At 44.0% G+C, this 19,240-nt stretch overlaps 1 protein-coding gene across 2 annotated transcripts in view; it reads left to right on the plus strand.

The window, feature by feature from the left end:
- The window catches only part of LOC110493733 (homeobox protein Meis1), a 37,774-nt gene extending 18,998 nt beyond the window's left edge, over window positions 1-18,776 (plus strand). The window contains exons 10-13 of one of the 2 annotated variants that reach the window (XM_021568165.3): window positions 12,494-12,552; window positions 14,220-14,309; window positions 14,667-14,762; window positions 17,830-18,776. In XM_021568165.3, coding sequence (XP_021423840.2) covers window positions 12,494-12,552; window positions 14,220-14,309; window positions 14,667-14,719 — 202 coding nt within the window. In that variant the 3' untranslated portion in view covers window positions 14,720-14,762; window positions 17,830-18,776. The remainder of the gene's footprint in view (window positions 1-12,493; window positions 12,553-14,219; window positions 14,310-14,666; window positions 14,763-17,829) is intronic. The other variant, XM_021568166.3, reaches the window with a different exon arrangement.
- Window positions 18,777-19,240: the final 464 nt, after the last annotated feature.

Here is a 19,240-nt window from a genome sequence, read left to right on the forward strand (position 1 = left end):
AGTAATTCTTTGGTTACGGCCCAAATGTCACCCTATTTCCCATAGGGCTCTGGTCAAAAGTAGTGCACTATATAGGGAATAGGATGCCGTTTGGGATGCAGCCGTAGTTAGTTTACCCCAACCCAGGCAACCTGGGTCTAATGATTTGAATGATTCATTCCTCTGGGAACACCCGACTGAAAATATCCCCCTTACAGTTTGTTGGCTTCAGTTAATTGGAATGAGAGGAAACCTGTATAATAGTTCCAGTGGTGCGGGGTGCATTTACTACAGTATTTACTAATCTGAAAGAAGAAACTAGGACATTTCACTGTACTTTGATCTATTTTATGAATAAATATCCACAGTTATTAACGAAGTATGAGGTAGTAGCCTGCCAGGGGTTTAATTCTGTCTGGTTATGGAGGCAAAATTGTAGACAAGTATGATGATTCAACCACTATATGAGAAATCTCAATCTTGACATGTACAGATGTACAGACATCCAATTGAACACTAGCCTATACACAGCAATATACATGAGCAAATACAGAATACAGAATACAGAATACAGAAAATGCAATCAATGGTTTATGGTATAACTCTACACCATTCCAACCACTGTTTAGCCTTTAAATGCATGCACTATGCACAGTATTTCCCTATATGCATCTGTCAAAATATATACCCACAGAACAATCCTCTGTCAATCCTACAGCTATTGTCTGCAGTAATCATTTGCCTATGAACTGGAGTTATACTGTTAGCACTGAGGTGGTTTGCCCTAGTCGGAAGTCCACTGTGTGCAGCTCAGCCTGCACTATCAGCTCAGACATAAATATCACTGTCATGTCTACCTCTGATAAGCCTCCCAGTAAAGTAATAAAAACAATCACGAATGCTAAAAACAGCCCAGATTAACATATAGCCTACCCCAACGGCATTCATCACTATTGCAGTTGTTAATGTGTATTATTACTTTTTTCATTACAATTTGTGTTGTTTTTATTTCAGTCAATAGTCATGGTGCTCCCCGGTGGTCATTCCATCCCACCACAACCCCTCAATAGCCTTTACTCTGCCTCCACCCCAATGGACATGTGTTTAGTCATCACTGCCACAGTTGTTATTATGTATATACTGCTATTTCTATTTCTATTGTTGTTTTTTATGACCATTTTCATTATTTTATTTCACTTAGTCCTGCATGTTGAAGCTCGAAGCCTAAGATTTTTACTGTACCCTGCAATCACACTGGCAACCCTGTACATATTACTATTAAACCCTCTGAATCTGAATCTGAAACAAGGTTCATGAAATCAATAATTTGCTAGTAACAGATAACATTCATATACTGACTATCTCTGAAACTCACTTAGGTAATACCTTTAATTATACAGTGGTAGCAATACATGGTTTCAACATCTTCAGAAGAGACAGGAATGCCAATGGTGGTGTTGCCGTTTATGTCCAGAGTCATATTCCTGTAAAGCTTAGAGAGGATCTCATGTCAAATGCTGTTGAAGTAATATGGCTACAGGTTCACCTGCCTCACCTAAAGCCCATTCTGGTGGGAAGCTGCTATAGACCACCAAGTGCTAACAGTCAGTATCTGGATAATATGTGAGAAATGCTTGATAATGTATGTGATATCAACAGAGAGGTCTATTTTTTTGTGTGATGTAAATATTGACTGGCTTCCATCAGGCTGTTCACTCAAGAAAAATATTCAAACTGTAACCAGTGCCTGCAACCTGGTTCAGGTTGTCAGTCAACCTACCAGGTTATTTACAAAAAATAATATTTATTTATTTTATTTAACCTTTATTTAACTAGGCAAGTCAGTTAAGAACACATTTTTATTTACAATGACTGCCTACACCATGAAAATCCGGACGATGCTGGGCCAATTGTGCGCCACCCTATGGGACTCCCAATCACGGCCGATTGTGATACAGCCCGAGTGGAATTCACAGGTATGAAATCATCCACATGTATTGATCACATCTTTACTAATGCTGGAGAAATCTGCTATGAAGCAGTATCCAAATCCATCAGATGTAATGATCATAATATAGTAGCTATACCTAGGAAAAACAAAGTTCCAAAGGCTGGGCCTAATATAGTGTATAAGAGGTCATACATATATGTAAAGAATATTTGCTGTTTAATGAGGAGCAACCAGACACTGCACTTGACACATTTATAAAATGGCTTATTCCAGTTACTAATAAGTATGCACCCATTAAGAAATGGACTGTAAAAACGGTTAATAATGAGGAATTGAAAAATTGTATGGTTGAGAGGGATGAGGCTAAAGGAATGGCAAATAAGTCTGGCTGTACAGCCGATTGGGAAACAAACTGTAAATTGAGAAATCATGTGACTAAACGGAACAAAAATAAGAAGAAACTGTACTATGAATCAAAGATAAATTATACAAAGAATGATAGTAAAACGCTTTGGAGCACGTTAAATTAAATTTTGGGCAAAAAGACAAACTCGGCCCCATTCATTGAATCAGATGGCTCATTCATCACAAAACCCATTGATATTTTCATGACCCATTGATACTTTAATGAGTATTTCATTGGCAAGACTAGTAAACTTAGGCATGACATGCCAACCACAAATTCTGAACCTACACATCCATGCATAACTGAACAAATAATGAAAGACAACTATTGACATTTTTTATTCCGTAAAATGAGTGTGGAAGAGGTGAGAATAGTACCGTTGTCTATCAACAATGACAAGCCACCTGGGTCTGACATCTTGAATGGAAAACTACTGAGGATGATAGCAGACTGTTTTTCCACTCCTCTTTGCCATCTCTTCAATCTAAGCCTACAGGAAAGGGTGTGCCCTCAGGCCTGGAGGGAAGCACAATTAATTCTGCTACCAATAATAGCAAAGCAAACAAACAACCGACCAATCAATCTGTTACCATTTCACAGTAAAGAAATTAACATATTTTCGGCACGCTTATAGGGAAGGTCATTTGACATGAACGGCACTTAAACAAATGACTGATGATTGTCTGGGAGAAATTTATAATATTAAGATTGTGGGAGCTGTTTTGTAAGACTTCAGGGCAGCTTTGACATTATCAATCATATTCTGTCTGCTGGAAAAATGTATGTGTTATGGATTTACATCTCCTGCTATATTGTGTATCGAGAGTTACCTGTCTTAACAGAACACAGAGAGTGTTCTTTAATGGAACCCTCTCCATCATAATCCAGGTAAAGTCAGGCATTCCCCAGGGCAGCTGTCTAGGCCCCTTACTTTTTAAAATCTTCACAAATGACCTGCCACTGGCTCTGAGTAAAACCTGTGTGTCTATGTATGCTGATGACTCAACACTATACACGTCAGCTACTACAGCGACTGAAATGACTGCAACACTTAACAAAGAACTGCAGTCAGTTTCAGAATATGTGGCAAGAAATATGTAAGTTAGTCCTAATTATTTCAAAAACTAATAGCATTGTATTTGGGACAAATCATTCACTAAACCCTAAACCTTAATTAAAATTTGTAATGCATAATATGGAAATTGAGCAAGTTGAGGAGACTAAACTGCTTGGAGTAACCCTGGATTGTAAACTGTCATGGTCAAAACATATTGATGCAACAGTTGCTAAGATGGGGAGAGGTCTGTCCATAATAAATCGCTGCTCTGCCTTCTCAACAACGCTATCAACATGGCAGGTCCTACAGGCCCTAGTTTTGTTTCACCTGGACTACCCTTCAGCTCTTTGGTCAGGTACCACAAAGAGGGACTTACAGTTGGCCCAGAACAGGGCAGCACAACTGGCCCTTAAATGTACACAGAGAGCCACATGGAACATTTATAATATGCATGTCAATCTCTCCTGGACCAAAGTAGAGGAGAGATTGACTTCATCATTACTTGTATTTGTGAGAAGTATTAACATGTTGAATGCAGCTGTCTTTTAAAACTACTAGCACACAGCTCAGACACCCATGCATACCCCACAAGACATGCCACCAGAGGTCTATTCACAGTCCCCAAGTCCAGGACAGACTATTGGAGGCCCACAGTACTACATAGAGCCATGACTACATGTAAGTGGAGCAAAAAAGTATTTAGTCAGCCACCAATTGTGCAAGTTCTCCCACTTAAAAAGATGAGAGGCCTGTAATTTTCATCATAGGTACACTTCAACTATGACAGACAAAATGAGAAAAAAAATCCAGAAAATCACATTGTAGGATTTTTAATTAATTTATTTGCAAATTATGGTGGAAAATAAGTATTTGGTCACCGACAAACAAGCAAGATTTCTGGCTCTCACAGACCTGTAACTTCTTCTTTAAGAGGCTCCTCTGTCCTCCACTCGTTACCTGTATTAATGGCACCTGTTTGAACTTGTTATCAGTATAAAAGACACCTGTCCACAACCTCAAACAGTCACACTCCAAACTCCACTATGGCCAAGACAAAAGAGCTGTCAAAGGACACCAGAAACAAAATTGTAGACCTGCACCAGACTGGGAAGACTGAATCTGCAATAGGTAAGCAGCTTGGTTTGAAGAAATCAACTGTGGGAGCAATTATTAGGAAATGGAAAACATACAAGACCACTGATAATCTCCCTCGATCTGGGACTCCACGCAAGATCTAACCACGTGGGGTCAAAATGATCACAAGAACGGTGAGCAAAAATCCCAGAACCACACGGGGGGACCTAGTGAATGACCTGCAGAGAGCTGGGACCAAAGTAACAAAGCCTACCATCAGTAACACACTACGCCACCAGGGACTCAAATCCTGCAGTGCCAGACGTGTCCAGGCCCGTCTGAAGTTTGCTAGAGAGCATTTGGATGATCCAGAAGAAGATTGGGAGAATGTCATATGGTCAGATGAAACCAAAATGTAACTTTTTGGTAAAAACTCAACTTGTCGTGTTTGGAGGACAAAGAATGCTGAGTTGCATCCAAAGAACACCATACCTACTGTGAAGCATGGGGGTGGAAACATCATTCTTTGGGGCTGTTTTTCTGCAAAGGGACCAGGACGACTGATCCGTGTAAAGGAAAGAATGAATGGGGCCATGTATCGTGAGATTTTGAGTGAAAACCTCCTTCCATCAGCAAGGGCATTGAAGATGAAACGTGGCTGGGTCTTTCAGCATGACAATGATCCCAAACACACCGCCCGGGCAACGAAGGAGTGGCTTTGTAAGAAGCATTTGAATGTCCTGGAGTGGCCTAGCCAGTCTCCAGATCTCAACCCCATAGAAAATCTTTGGAGGGAGTTGAAAGTCCGTGTTGCCCAGCAACAGCCCCAAAACATCACTGCTCTAGAGGAGATCTGCATGGAGAAATGGGCCAAAATACCAGCAACAGTGTGTGAAAACCTTGTGAAGACTTACAGAAAACGTTTGACCTCTGTCATTGCCAACAAAGGGTATATAACAGAGTATTGAGATAAACTTTTTTATTGACCAAATACTGATTTTCCACCACAATTTGCAAATAAATTCATTACAAATCCTACAATGTGATTTTCTGGATTTCTTTTCTTCCCATTTTGTCAGTCATAGGTGAAGTGTACCTATGATGGAAATTACAGGCCTCTCATCTTTTAAGTGGGAGAACTTGCACAATTGGTGGCTGACAAAATACTTTTTTGCCCCACTGTATATTCCACATCAAGTAACTTGTGCAAGCAGTAACATCTGATTTAAAAAACAGATTAAAATACACCTTATGTTACAGCGGGGACTGTGAAGAGACACACACAGGCACAGACACACGCATACACACACATGATAACATACACACTATACACACACGTACACATAGATTTTGTGTTGTAGATGTGTGGTAATAGAGTAGTGGCCTGAGGGCACACACTTAATGTGTTGTGAAATCTGTAGTGAAATGTAATGTCATGTTTTTAATTGTATATAACTGCCTTAATTTTGCTGGAACCCAGGGAGAGGGGATCCATAATATACACTGCTCAAAAAAATAAAGGGAACACTTAAACAACACAATGTAACTCCAAGTCAATCACACTTCTGTGAAATCAAACTGTCCACTTAGGAAGCAACACTGATTGACAATACATTTCACATGCTGTTGTGCAAATGGAATAGACAACAGGTGGAAATTATAGGCAATTAGCAAGACACCCCCAATAAAGGAGTGGTTCTGCAGGTGGTGACCACAGACCACCTCTCAGTTCCTATGCTTCCTGGCTGATGTTTTGGTCACTTTTGAATGCTGGCGGTGCTTTCACTCTAGTGGTAGCATGAGACAGAGTCTACAACCCACACAAGTGGCTCAGGTAGTGCAGCTCATCCAGGATGGCACATCAATGCGAGCTGTGGCAAGAAGGTTTGCTGTGTCTGTCAGCGTAGTGTCCAGAGCATGGAGGCGCTACCAGGAGACAGGCCAGTACATCAGGAGACGTGGAGGAGGCCGTAGGAGGGCAACAACCCAGGAGCAGGTTTGCTACCTCCGCCTTTGTGCAAGGAGGAGCAGGAGGAGCACTGCCAGAGCCCTGCAAAATGACCTCCAGCAGGCCACAAATGTGCATGTGTCTGCTCAAACGGTCAGAAACAGACTCCATGAAGGTGGTATGAGGGCCCGACGTCCACAGGTGGGGGTTGTGCTTCCAGCCCAACACCGTGCAGGACGTTTGGCATTTGCCAGAGAACACCAAGATTGGCAAATTCGCCACTGGCGCCCTGTGCTCTTCACAGATGAAAGCAGGTTCACACTGAGCACATGTGACAGACGTGACAGAGTCTGGAGATGCCATGGAGAACGTTCTGCTGCCTGCAACATCCTCCAGCATGACCGGTTTGGCGGTGGGTCAGTCATGGTGTGGGGTGGCATTTCTTTTCAGCCCTCCATGTGCTCGCCAGAGGTAGCCTGACTGCCATTATGTACCGAGATGAGATCCTCAGACCCCTTGTGATGCGGTGCGGTTGCTGGTGCATGCTGGTATGCTGGTGCGGTTGGCCCTGGGTTCCTCCTAATGCAAGACAATGCTAGACCTCATGTGGCTGGAGTGTGTCAGCAGTTCCTGCAAGAGGAAGGCATTGATGCTATGGACTGGCCCGCCCATTCCCCAGACCTGAATCCAATTGAGCACATCTGGGACATCATGTCTCGCTCCATCCACCAATGCCACGTTGCACCACAGACTGTCCAGGAGTTGGCGGATGCTTTAGTCCAGGTCTGGGAGGAGATCCCTCAGGAGACCATCCGCCACCTCATCAGGAGCATGCCCAGGCGTTGTAGAGAGGTCATACAGGCACGTGGAGGCCACACGCACTACTGAGCCTCATTTTGACTTGTTTTAAGGACATTGCATCAAAGTTGGATCAGCCTGTAGTGTGGTTTTCCACTTTAATTTTGAGTGTGACTCCAAATCCAGACCTCCATGGGTTGATAAATTTGATTTCCATTGATAATTTTTGTGTAATTTTGTTGTCAGCACATTCAACTATGTAAAGAAAAAAGTATTTAATAAGAATATTTAATTCATTCAGATCTAGGATGTGTTATTTTAGTGTTCCCTTTATTTTGTTTGAGCTGTGTATATAAATACATGTGCCACAAAGATCAGATCTGAAATCTCAAACTCGCTCTTCCCTGAACAGTGCAGTAATATTATCAAAAACTAGTGAAGATGGCCCGCGGTGTGCCACCCTGCCATGGTTATTGGGCGGAAGGTAATGGCTCACACAGAGAGGCCAGGTGCTGTAGCCAGGTAGAGATGAGAACCCAGCGTGTTCCTGCACACTCAGCTGCAATCAGCACTTTTACCTGCCTGGGTCCTGTTCAGTTGGGCACACCGTAGAAATATGTCTTACAATGGAAAAAGAAAATCTGCTAAATTTTGTTATTGGACAGTTCACAGTAGTACCTTCCCGTTTCACTCTGTTTCAAAACTCATACAGAAAGGACATGTTCTGTAGCCAGGTAGAGAAGAGATCCCAGCTTGATGCTAGTGCACACTCAGCTGCACACTTTTCCTTTTTCAAGGACAGTGAGGTCATGAAACAACATGTGTTCCAAATGGCACCCTATTCCCTTTATAGGGCACTACTTTTGACCAGTGCACCATAACAATACTTTTGACCAGTGCACCATACACTACCTTTGACCAGTGCACCATACACTACTTTTGACCAGTGCCCCACAGGCTCTGGTCAAAAGTCGTGCACTACATAGGGAATAGCGTGCCATTAGGGAAAGAATCAGGATAGGCTCTCGGAGGTGTTGCTTAGCTGCTCAACCTAGCATGCAGGTAGTGGTACCACACGGGTCCCATGGGAATCAGGGGTGTGGGAGAGGTGGGGTGGGGAATGGAGGGAGAGGAAGAATCTAAAAGAGGGGCAGATAGGATGCACATTCTGGATGGGGGGTGAGTGGTGAGGTATGGGAAATGTTGTTTCATTTGACGGAGATTGATGACTTCCCCTGCTATTAATGTAGCAGCAATTCTAATATTGTGTCAACTATTATTCGTCTGTTACTGTGGTAACTTGGCTGACAAGCTGATTTTCAGAGGGAGTCCAGGGTTTTCTCTTGTATTATGCTGAGAAATACAAATTAATTCGCCAGTTTAGCCAACTTTGCTTTTGGTGTTTCTCCCATATATGCTTTTAAATGGACTTGTGCGCGTATGTGTGTGTGCACGGATATATCTGTATTTCTATGTACCAGTATGTGTGTGTGTGTGTCTGTCTGTGTGTGGAGAGGTGGCGGGTTCACAGTTTAGTTAATGGAAACACTCCTCTGAGTTTGGCGAGAAGTGCCCACCGAGGGGTGTAAGGGGGGGGGGGAAGGTCGGGTGTAGCGATGAGGTAATGGCCTCCCACTGTTCAACAACAGAGCCTAATGTTGCCGTGGGGAATTATGAGCGACCCCCAAGTATGTCCTCTTCGTTAAAAGCACCAACCTTTGAATCACACACAGACACACAAACATGCACAGACACATGCATGTATGCGCGTATGAACGTATGTATGTGTACAAGCACGCTGGCACACGCTGCACACACATGTTCACACATACATACACACAAGTACTGTTCTTCAGATCGCCGGCTGCGGTGGAATGTTACAGAGATTCCGGCAGAGTGTGTGAAGGAATTCAGAGCCGTTTGGCCTCTCAACTCAGCGGCTGGCGCTAATGTTTTTTCCCATTTTTTCGGCCCTCTCTGGAACTTATGAATCTAAATCGGTCGTGGAAAAGTACCCAATTGTCATACTTTAGTTGAAGTGAAGATGCCTTAATAGAAAATGACTGAAGTAAAAGTGGAAGTCACCCAGTGAAATAGTATTTGAGTAAAAGTCGAAAAGTATTTGGTAAAAAATATACTTAAGTATAAATCATTTCAAATTCCATATACTGTATTAACCAAACCAGGCGGCACCATTTTCTTGTTTTTTATTATTATGGATAGCCAGGGGCACACTCCAACACTCCAACACTCCAACATCATTTACAAACAAAGCATGTGTGCTTAGTGAGTCCACAGATCAGTGGCAGTAGGGATGACCATGGATGGTCTCTTGATAACTGTGTGAATTGGACCATTTTCCTGTGCTGTTAAGCATTAAAATGTAACATGTACTTTTGGGTGCCAGGGGGAAATAATGTATGGAGTAAAAAGTACATTATTTTCTTTAGGAATGTGGTGAAGTAAAAGTAAAAGTTGTCAAAAATATAAATAGAAAAGTAAAGTACAGATAACACAAAAAACTGAGTCGTACTTTCAAGTACTTTTACTTAAGTACTTTACACCACTGATCTAAATGTAGCAGCAGCACAGTCCATTTCCTCGACATACACATGCATTGCATAGTCATCGTTCAATTGACATTGCTGTTAGTGCTTTGAAGATACTGTACATGCATGGGCTCGTTTGTCAGTCACATTCTAAGTGCAGTAGGATAGGTTGCGGAGAGGTTGTGGAGAAGTTGCCGAGGCGTTTAAGTCCCCCCCACCTCATAACAGGGCCATGTGCTGATTGGAACAGGTGAGAAGGGGGGGGGGGGATTGATGTCAATGGCGTTTTCATGGCAAACAGCTGGACTGGTTTATTCAAACACCCAAGGGTGGGCGTGCAAGGGGGGAGTTGGGGGGACAGAGGGGGGGGGGGGGGTAGGGGGAAGGTGACCTGAGAATGACACCCCGGGAGGCGGGTTTAGGGGCCATTTTACGACCAGGGGAGCCCAGACTGGAGGGGAGCGCTCGTTTATTTTAATCCTCACAGGAGAAGCGTTTCACCGTGCTGAGGCTCCAGCTCTGCAGCCTGCAGTGGACGAGAACAGATGCCACCGCAACAAATTAGCTAAAGGAGGATATTTCAGTTGTTGGGGTTGTTCTTTCTTGAGCGCATTCCTTTAAACAAATGCTTTTCGGGCTGTGTTTTTATGTGTAAATGTGATGGTGCTTGGTGGTGAGGTAGTATTTGTAAAGTTGTGAATCAGGGTTGGGGTCAATTCCATTTCAATTTATTCAATTCAGGAAGTGAAAGTAAAGTGAAGGCTTTTCAATGCAATAGTTCCTGAGATGATTGAATTGAAATGGAATTGACCCCAACCCTATTGTGGATACACTGGCTGTATCTAGAAGTGCCTACTATAGGTGCTTACTTCACTACACGCTAAGCATACAAGTTCATATCACACAAAGCCGTCGTAAAACAATGTTTTTCTTCGGAAAAACAACGTTTTTCAAAAGTGGAGGGTTTTTACGACACGTCTAGCCAGAAGAATAGGCCTCCATTGTGGGAGTGGGAGCCAGAGAGGGGTGGATAGTCACACTTATTGTGCGGTGGGAAGCGGAGGGCTAAAGCAGGGACATAAACGCAGTCCCATGGTGTGAAGGGTTCGCGCAGGGGTGAAACTTTTAACTCCCTAACAGAGGACGCAGCCTTGGTCCCGCCGCATGGCGCTCTGTTCCCCCTTTCATTGGCTGCTTAAAAGGCGGAGCTAGGGGGTGTGTGGTGGCGGCCGGGCTCCCACACAACAGAGCGCCCCACAGCCTCTCCACCCCTCTCTCTCCCTCTATCTCTCTCTCCTTTTGAGACCCCTAACACTACATACACCCCCTGTGCTCCCCACCATGATTCGTCACAGTATCATCAAGGATATGTCCTTCTTGTGGTTTTTGTGGAAGCACTCTGGCCTAAGGGACTTTGCGCCTCATTTGTCAAAGCTTTGTTGAAATTAAAGTAATTGGTTCCCCTTTATTTTTATGGTTCTATCATCCAAAACATCACCTAATAGCCACCTTTTATTGCCTGATAGATATACAGTATGTTATTACACTGCAAAAAGCATGCGGCTCTAGATATTCTTCTAGATAGGCTTCATCATATGACTCGGTTTTCTAGTTCAGTTTGGGCCTCTTCTCCGCACTTCTCTCTTAGTATCTTCCTCTCCCCCTCATCTATGCCCCTCCACTCCTCCTCCCACTACTCCACCCCCTCCCGCCCCCTGCTTCTGCCTTTTTTTGGGCCCTGCTGAAAGGAGTGTTGTGGCTTTTGTTTTCCTGAAAAGGAAACCTGTTCCTCCCCTTTTAGCTTCTCTCTTTTTTTTTTTGAAGAAAAAGATGAAATGGAACCATTCCACCAGGGGTAAAAAGGCAGAGGAACATAAATCAAGTTGGAACCACTGAGCTTTCACTCCCCGGGTCGGCAGGGGTCACGGGGCGGGTTCACAAAGCTTTAGGCTGAGCAAGACCAGAGTGCTCCTCTGCCGAGGGCGCCGGGTCACGGGGCCGCCAGGGTCGAAGGTTAGGGATCATGCATACCAGAATGATGGCTTTCAAGAGCACAATTATACTTTGAGGGGACGTGTATGAATGTAGGACAACACTCTGCAAACATAGCTATTCCGTAATGCACCTAAGCTACCCCACTGCAGAGAGATTTAGTTGTATGAGCTTTGTTTGGATGTGTGCTAAGGGATGGTACACTAAAAAACTATACTAGTACTTGAGGACTTTATTAGTGCTTGGTGTATTTTATGTATTGAAAGGCTAAATATAATTTTGCTGTGACATGAAATATTTTGGACTTTTTAGAGACAGTATATCAAGTGTCTACTGTATTGGTGGATATCAAAGAAGTGTATGCTTGCACCAGCAGCGTCAGTTTGCTACGAACTCATAGATATTCCAGGTGTTTGGTTTGGTAAGAATCACAGTTACTGTCCAAGAAGTCATTTTTTTTCATTGAAAGCCACAGTTTAAGAGGAAGTTGAGGTTTCCATGTTCTTTTAGTGAAGTGTAGACCAGACGCCTGGACAACGTCAGGCAACCATCGCTGACAGCGAGTCTTTTTTTTCTTCTCATAACGCCAAAGCGAATGAATGCTTTTCCTCTGTGGTCCCGAAACAGTACATTGAAATCATATGCTGCTCGCCAGGCCTCATTTATAACGTGTTGCTGTCTTCTCTCTCCTCCACTGCCCTCCCCCCATCCCCTCCTTCCCTCATTCTCTCTCTTTCAGGTTCATCAACGCGAGACGAAGAATAGTACAGCCCATGATCGACCAGTCCAATAGAGCAGGCAAGTCTCCCGTCAAATTTGAGTGGTTTCAATTCATGTGGTAAAGTTGTTTCAATTCAAGTCAACGTCAAGACATTTACTTCAAGGAAACAGGTTCAACATACATTTTAAAAAAATTCTTGATTTGAATAAAATAAAAACATCTCAAAATGTAAACATAAATTAAAACGTAAATGAATCTGTTTTTTAACTAAACAAAAACGGTGTACTTCTCCTGCTACTATCTCCAGTCTTGCCCCTTCTGGTCTTCAATGTGTTTAACTGAACGGACGGACTTAACTACGGGAGTGAAGGGTCACTAAAACTCAGAGGATTAGCCCAGACAAAGCTGCTAATCACTTTGACTGGCTAGTCCACTGAAAGTTTAACCTTGGATTAAAAAAACAAACAAGACCAAGTGAAACTGAAGCTAAAATATGACCAGTCATTTTCCCTTGCTTTTTTACAAATTGAAATTTAATTTCAGAATTGTAACTTTTTGATAAAAAAACACATATTGGCTACTGTAAAAAGTTGTGGAGTAGGACTTTGGTTTACTTTGTTAGTCTCTCTCTCTCTCTCTCGCTCCCCAGTCTCCCTCTCTTCCTCTCTCTCCCTCTCTGCTAAATACAGAGCAGTCCCCTGGCACATGCCTTGTTTTGGAGCTGCTGTAAAATTTATGACCTGTGATGAGGGTTAGGGGTTAGGGTTGCATTAGGGGGACTCTGTAAAGTTCAAAGACGGACCGAGGAGCTTGAACTGTTGCTCTGGCTCATGTAACCAGAACCAGCTTCTCTACCTGAGGCTGCCTACACTTTATGATATGAGGGAGACAGAAAGCTGAATCACAGTCTGTTCTGTCCTATCCTTCCACCGACACTAATTGTTCCATTTATTTTATTTTATTTATATTTAACTAGGAAGGTCAGTTAAGAACAAATTCTTATTTACAATGATGGCCTACACCGGCCAAACCCGGACCAATTGTGCGCTGCCCTATGGGACTCACAATCACGGCCGGTTGTGATACAGCTTGGATTCGAACCAGGGTGTCTGTAGTGACACCTCTTGCATTGAGATGCAGTGCCGCTGCGCCACTTGGGAGCCCTATAAGTGATAGTGGACAGATTTGTTATTTGTTATTATTTTTATTTTTATTTTTTACCTTTATTTAACTAGGTAAGTCAGTTAAAGAACAAATTCTTATTTTCAATGACGGCCTAGGAACAGTGGGTTAAATGCCAGTAACCTGGTGGAAAAGTAGTTCCTTAATTACGTACTGTAATTATGGTTAGCCGGTTTGCTTAAACACGTGTTTAATGAGTCAAAGAGTTGTTACAAGTTACTTATTTCCCATTTACAGCGCTACTGTGTAATTTGAGGTAATTATGTTCTAGTTGCCAGAACAGTAATCTATTTGCTGATATCAAGTTGCTCTTTCACAGCATAGGCCATAAGGACAACTCTTACCAATACATACGAAGTCGGTTGTTAGTAATTAAGCCTATTGATGAAGAAAATTACCTACGAAATAATCTTGTAATTAGAGGATAATAGTGAGAGAATAACGAGCACAGACCAAACCAGGAAAGGGAGGGGGACGTTTTATGGGGGCGCACCGGTAATTAAAACTTATGCAAGATTCTAATTAGCATTTCCTTCTGTCTCGGCCTGTGTTTTTTTGCCAGTGACTGGAGGAGGGCCCTACACCCCAGATGGTCAACCAATGGGAGGGTTCGTCATGGACGGCCAGACACACATGGGAATCAGACCACCTGGTAAAGACTCCTATCTCTTAACTCCTACATCCCAGACACACACATGCACGTATGCACGCACGCATACACACACCACACACACACAAACCTTTGAGTCCCTCAAACACACACCATGGACCTGACTGGTTCCCATTCCCCCCTCCCCTGTCACAGTATAATTTACTAACCCTATCTCCCATGCCCCCCCCACCTTGCAGACACACAGTCTTGACCAGGTGTGACCGGTCACATTGCAATATTTGCATTAGCTCACCTCACTGACCCAAATAATGTCTTTGTCCTCTTTATCTCTGTCCCCCTTCTCTTCCCCCATCCTCACTCACACCTCTCTAATGTGTCCATCTTCTCTCCCTGTAGGGCCCATGGGTGGGATGGGTATGGGTGTGGAGGGACAGTGGCATTACATGTGACCCCTTGCTAACGGACTTAGCACAGAGCCCAAGGGGACGCACTGTAAGTATCAAGCATCCACATTAATGTAGACATGTTTAGAAACATATTATATTCGTATTTACAATAAAAGTGACTCCAAAATGACACAATTACATGATTTACCATTAATTTCTATTGGGCACAAAATCATCTTGAACACAGTCAAAACAAACAGCGAATGCATCCAGTTTGTAGAGTCACAAGCTTGATGTAATCATCGCCTACATATATTCACATAATGTACATATAAGTGACTTTGTCAAAAATACTTTTAGGCCCCTAAAATGAGAGGACTATGTACAAAAAAGTGCTGTCATTTCTAATTTCACCTGATATGGATGAAAATAACCTCAAATGAAATCTGACAGTCTGCACTTTAACCTCGTAGTTAGTGTATCCTTTCAGAATACAAAGTGCTGTAGTAGGGAGCCAAAACAACAACAGAAATGGTGTGTCCCAATACGTTTAGAGCTCACTGTATCATGAAGAATGCATAAGGCGTGCACACTACGTCAAATCAATAAAAACGTGTACGGTATAGAAACGCAGCATAAAGCTACTGCCACGCTGCAGCATAAAGCTACTGCCACGCTGCAGCATAAAGCTACTGCCACGCTGCAGCATAAAGCTACTGCCACGCTGCAGCATAAAGCTACTGCCACGCTGCACCATAAAGCTACTGCCACGCTGCAGCATAAAGCTACTGCCACGCCGCAGCATAAAGCTACTGCCACGCCGCAGCATGAAGCTACTGCCACGCCGCAGCATAAAGCTACTGCCACGCTGCAGCATAAAGCTACTGCCACGCTGCAGCATAAAGCTACTGCCACGCTGCAGCATAAAGCTACTGCCACGCTGCAGCATAAAGCTACTGCCACGCCGCAGCATAAAGCTACTGCCACGCCGCAGCATAAAGCTACTGCCACGCTGCAGCATAAAGCTACTGCCACGCTGCAGCATAAAGCTACTGCCACGCTGCAGCATAAAGCTACTGCCACGCTGCAGCATAAAGCTACTGCCACGCTGCAGCATAAAGCTACTGCCACGCTGCAGCAGGATGAAAAGGCTGGCAAAAGCTAATAGACTTTGTCTAAATGAAATATGTACACGCCGGTGGTGTGACCAATTGATTTATTTGACTGGTCATGTGGACAGAAATGACGCCCTTTCCTTGCTCCCGCTGCTCACACGCACTGTGGGAAAGAACTTGTTATGGCCTGTCCACATTCAAAGGGTCAACCATCGGAGAGAAAAAGAAAGCGCAGCTCTGCCTCTCAGATGTGCATATTTGATGTTTGTTTAGAAACAGCGAGAGTGGATGCTCAATGGAAACCCACAGCGCTAACGTAATTTGTCATGTGAACATTGTTAATGGGGTAGGAGGTGGCATCTGAAATCCTATGGGAACAGAAGACAGACATAGGCCAAGAGTCAATCTTCCTCTGCCGTCTCTTGAGTGATAGAGTGGCTAAATATAGACGGGCTAATTAAGGTAAAGTTCTCAAAGATTGCAGGGTCAATTAATCATAAGAGATGTTCTTTTACGTCCCGTTGAATGAATGAAACATTAACGAGGTACATAAAACACTTTCCCCCTCTTATTTGATTAAGGACTCCAGTTCTGTCATAAGATATTTTCATTAAGCTCGGCGAATGGGGAAGATTAAGCGAGCCGTTTACGGCCTGGACTGGAGAGAGACTGGAGAGAGAGACTGGAGAGAGAGACTGAAGAGAGACTGGAGAGAGACTGGAGAGAGAGACTGGAGAGAGACTGGAGAGAGAGACTGAAGAGAGACTGGAGAGAGAGACTGGAGGGAGACTGAAGAGAGACTGGAGAGAGAGACTGGAGAGAGACTGGAGAGAGAGACTGGAGAGAGACTGAAGAGAGACTGGAGAGAGAGACTGGAGAGAGACTGGAGAGAGACTGAAGAGAGAGACTGGAGAGAGACTGGAGAGAGACTGGACAGAGAGACTGGACAGAGAGATTGGAAAGAGAGACTGGAGAGAGACTGAAGAGAGACTGGAGAGAGACTCGGGACTTGGCGGGTTTTTCTAATACAGTCACTCTGCAACTCTTCTTCGACCTAAAGTCAATCAAAGACTCCTCAGGAGGAGCATTACGCTTTCTTCCCCTCGCGATTATCGAGCTTATGGGTCCTTGGGAAACAATGCACCTGTCAGTTCGTATCCAAAGCAAGCCATGCAGAAGGCCCCGGACCAAACGACTGTTCCCTGGTCGTTTGGCCCCCTTCTTTCCTTTCTTCTTATTCCGTAAAATTAGCCAAGGCTGGGCAAAATCGTCCTTTTCCCTTCCCAGACAATAGGCGATTACGGGCCCACAAATTAACGAGAGTACAGGATTATTCCCCTCCCCGTACAAAATGTTTCTCTCTACCCAGAAACCCCCTCAGGCATCCTTTGGTGAACTTCCTCACTGACCCCTGTGCGTCGCCCTAACACTGCTGGAGGCCATTGTTTAAAGGAGCCTCTCCGCCAATTATTCGGCCGAGGTTTGCTAACATCGTTCCGAGGGGTCAAGGTTGCCATCTTTTGAGGGGAGGACCGGTAAAGGGACTCAGGAGAAAGAAAGAAAACGAAAAAGAAAATAAGCTTGGGGGGCGTTTAGCCTCTGCTCTCCATCTGGAAGTAGCGCCTGTTGATTGGGTCCCCTGGTGTCAGTGAAACAGAATGGGTCAGCCACGCTGCTCTCTTGCTCAGCCGCAGAGTGCTGCACTCTAGCCGGCTCTTAATGCTCGACCAATGGCCTCTTTTTCCTCCCTCCTACTCTCCTTTAAATCATGAACACTGAGAGTTAAAAGTAGCCACAGTTTAAGGGGGCTGAATTTAGTGGGATAGGGGAAATCCATTTGTCCCGACATGTCACCCCATTGTAGTGCCGCTTCACTGCACACAACACAACTGCTTCACATGACCTAAAGTAACAGTGCAGAGTGCTGTCGTTTTAAACTGACACTACACAGTGTTATAGTGTTAAAGTAACACTACACAGTATTATTGCTAAAGTAACTTGTACACACTGGTGTTGTTTGCAGTTTTACTCATTGTTTGTTTTTCTTTGTTTTCCCAGCAGAACTGCCAGGTATTCCCGAGGATGGCGTGTCCCGTGATGGTCCGATCAGCACGGATACGGGCATCGCTCTGACCTCCACGGGTGCCCCTACCATCACCTCTACCCTCCCACCAACCAGCCCCGCCACTGGGGCATGATCTCTCGGTGCTGCCCCTCCCTCAGTGACTCTTCCGTGACCCAGCGATATCGATTGCGCTGGTGCCCAGCCCAAACTCACCACCATCGCCTGACTGTTTGTCAGTGGGGCTTGTGACTCCCCCTTCTCCAACTCCCCCCATTTCCTTAAAGTGGTTCAATTTGAGTACCACTGTTGCTGAACCACCACCCTGACTATGAGAGGCCTTGGAAACTCCATCATGCCTTGTGAGGACTTCTTACATTGTGAGGACTTCTTACATTGTGAGGACTTCTTACATTGTGAGGACTTCCCTTCTGGGGACTACAATTACTGGAGCTCTCCAGTGGATACTTCGATACTGTGTTAATTCAATACAAACAAACAATTAGTCCTTCACTTTTCCCTCCTCTGCTGCATGGCATGGACAGTTATAGAGGGTGAAGGTACTCTTATCTTGGCAGTGGACTTGTACCAAGAAAAGAAGCCGATGTCTGTATTTCCTGGAGGGTCTTTTTAAAACAACAGACACCCTGGAAACCATTTTTTTTTTTTTAATAATGAAATTGTTGTAATTCTGGGAAAGGACAATAAGGTGAGGCAATAGTGTGCTGTTTACTGTTTTACCACAGACTCTCTGCGGATGAGTAACGATAACTATTGTAAGTGCTCTGGTATTGCTTTGCCGTACTCTGCTGTTTAAAAAAAAAAAAAAAGGACTTCTTGACTTGTCGCATTCACACTATGTGTGTGAGTCTTTTTTCATAGACTATTATCTCCTACCCCCACGAATCTCTTTGCGTTTGAAAATAAAAAATACATTACAGGACCAGTTTCTCTCAGTTTGCTGTATGAATACAGAAAGGTACCATTTCAATACTTTGAGGTCCTGTCATACAATTTATATTATGTGTTAACGAGCTTTGTAACACTTAAGTAACTAGAGTGTAATTACAGATTAACTACAAGGCTAGCCTATAAGAGTAGTAATTACAGAACTAATACACAGGTATAAGTGCAACTCAATGTAAAGTGCTAGCAAACCCCAGTTAGCAACCCGGACAGTTAGTAGGAGGGTACAGCTTGGTACAGTACAGTGATGGGAAAAATTACACAGTCGATTTCTTGCCTGCCGGCTGACCCCTTCCCTGCTTCGGCTGGGTAGCTCTGTATTTATTGACTAATTACTTTGTTTGACTCGCCGACTGTGGTGGAAAGGGCTTATGCAGACACAGGTTGTGTCCCAAATGGCACCCTACCCCCTATATGGTGCACTTGTTTTGACCAGGACTC

Source organism: Oncorhynchus mykiss, chromosome 17 (genome assembly GCF_057628025.1).
Source record: "Oncorhynchus mykiss isolate SJ-2025 chromosome 17, ASM5762802v1, whole genome shotgun sequence".
Classification (NCBI taxonomy): Eukaryota; Metazoa; Chordata; class Actinopteri; order Salmoniformes; family Salmonidae; genus Oncorhynchus; species Oncorhynchus mykiss.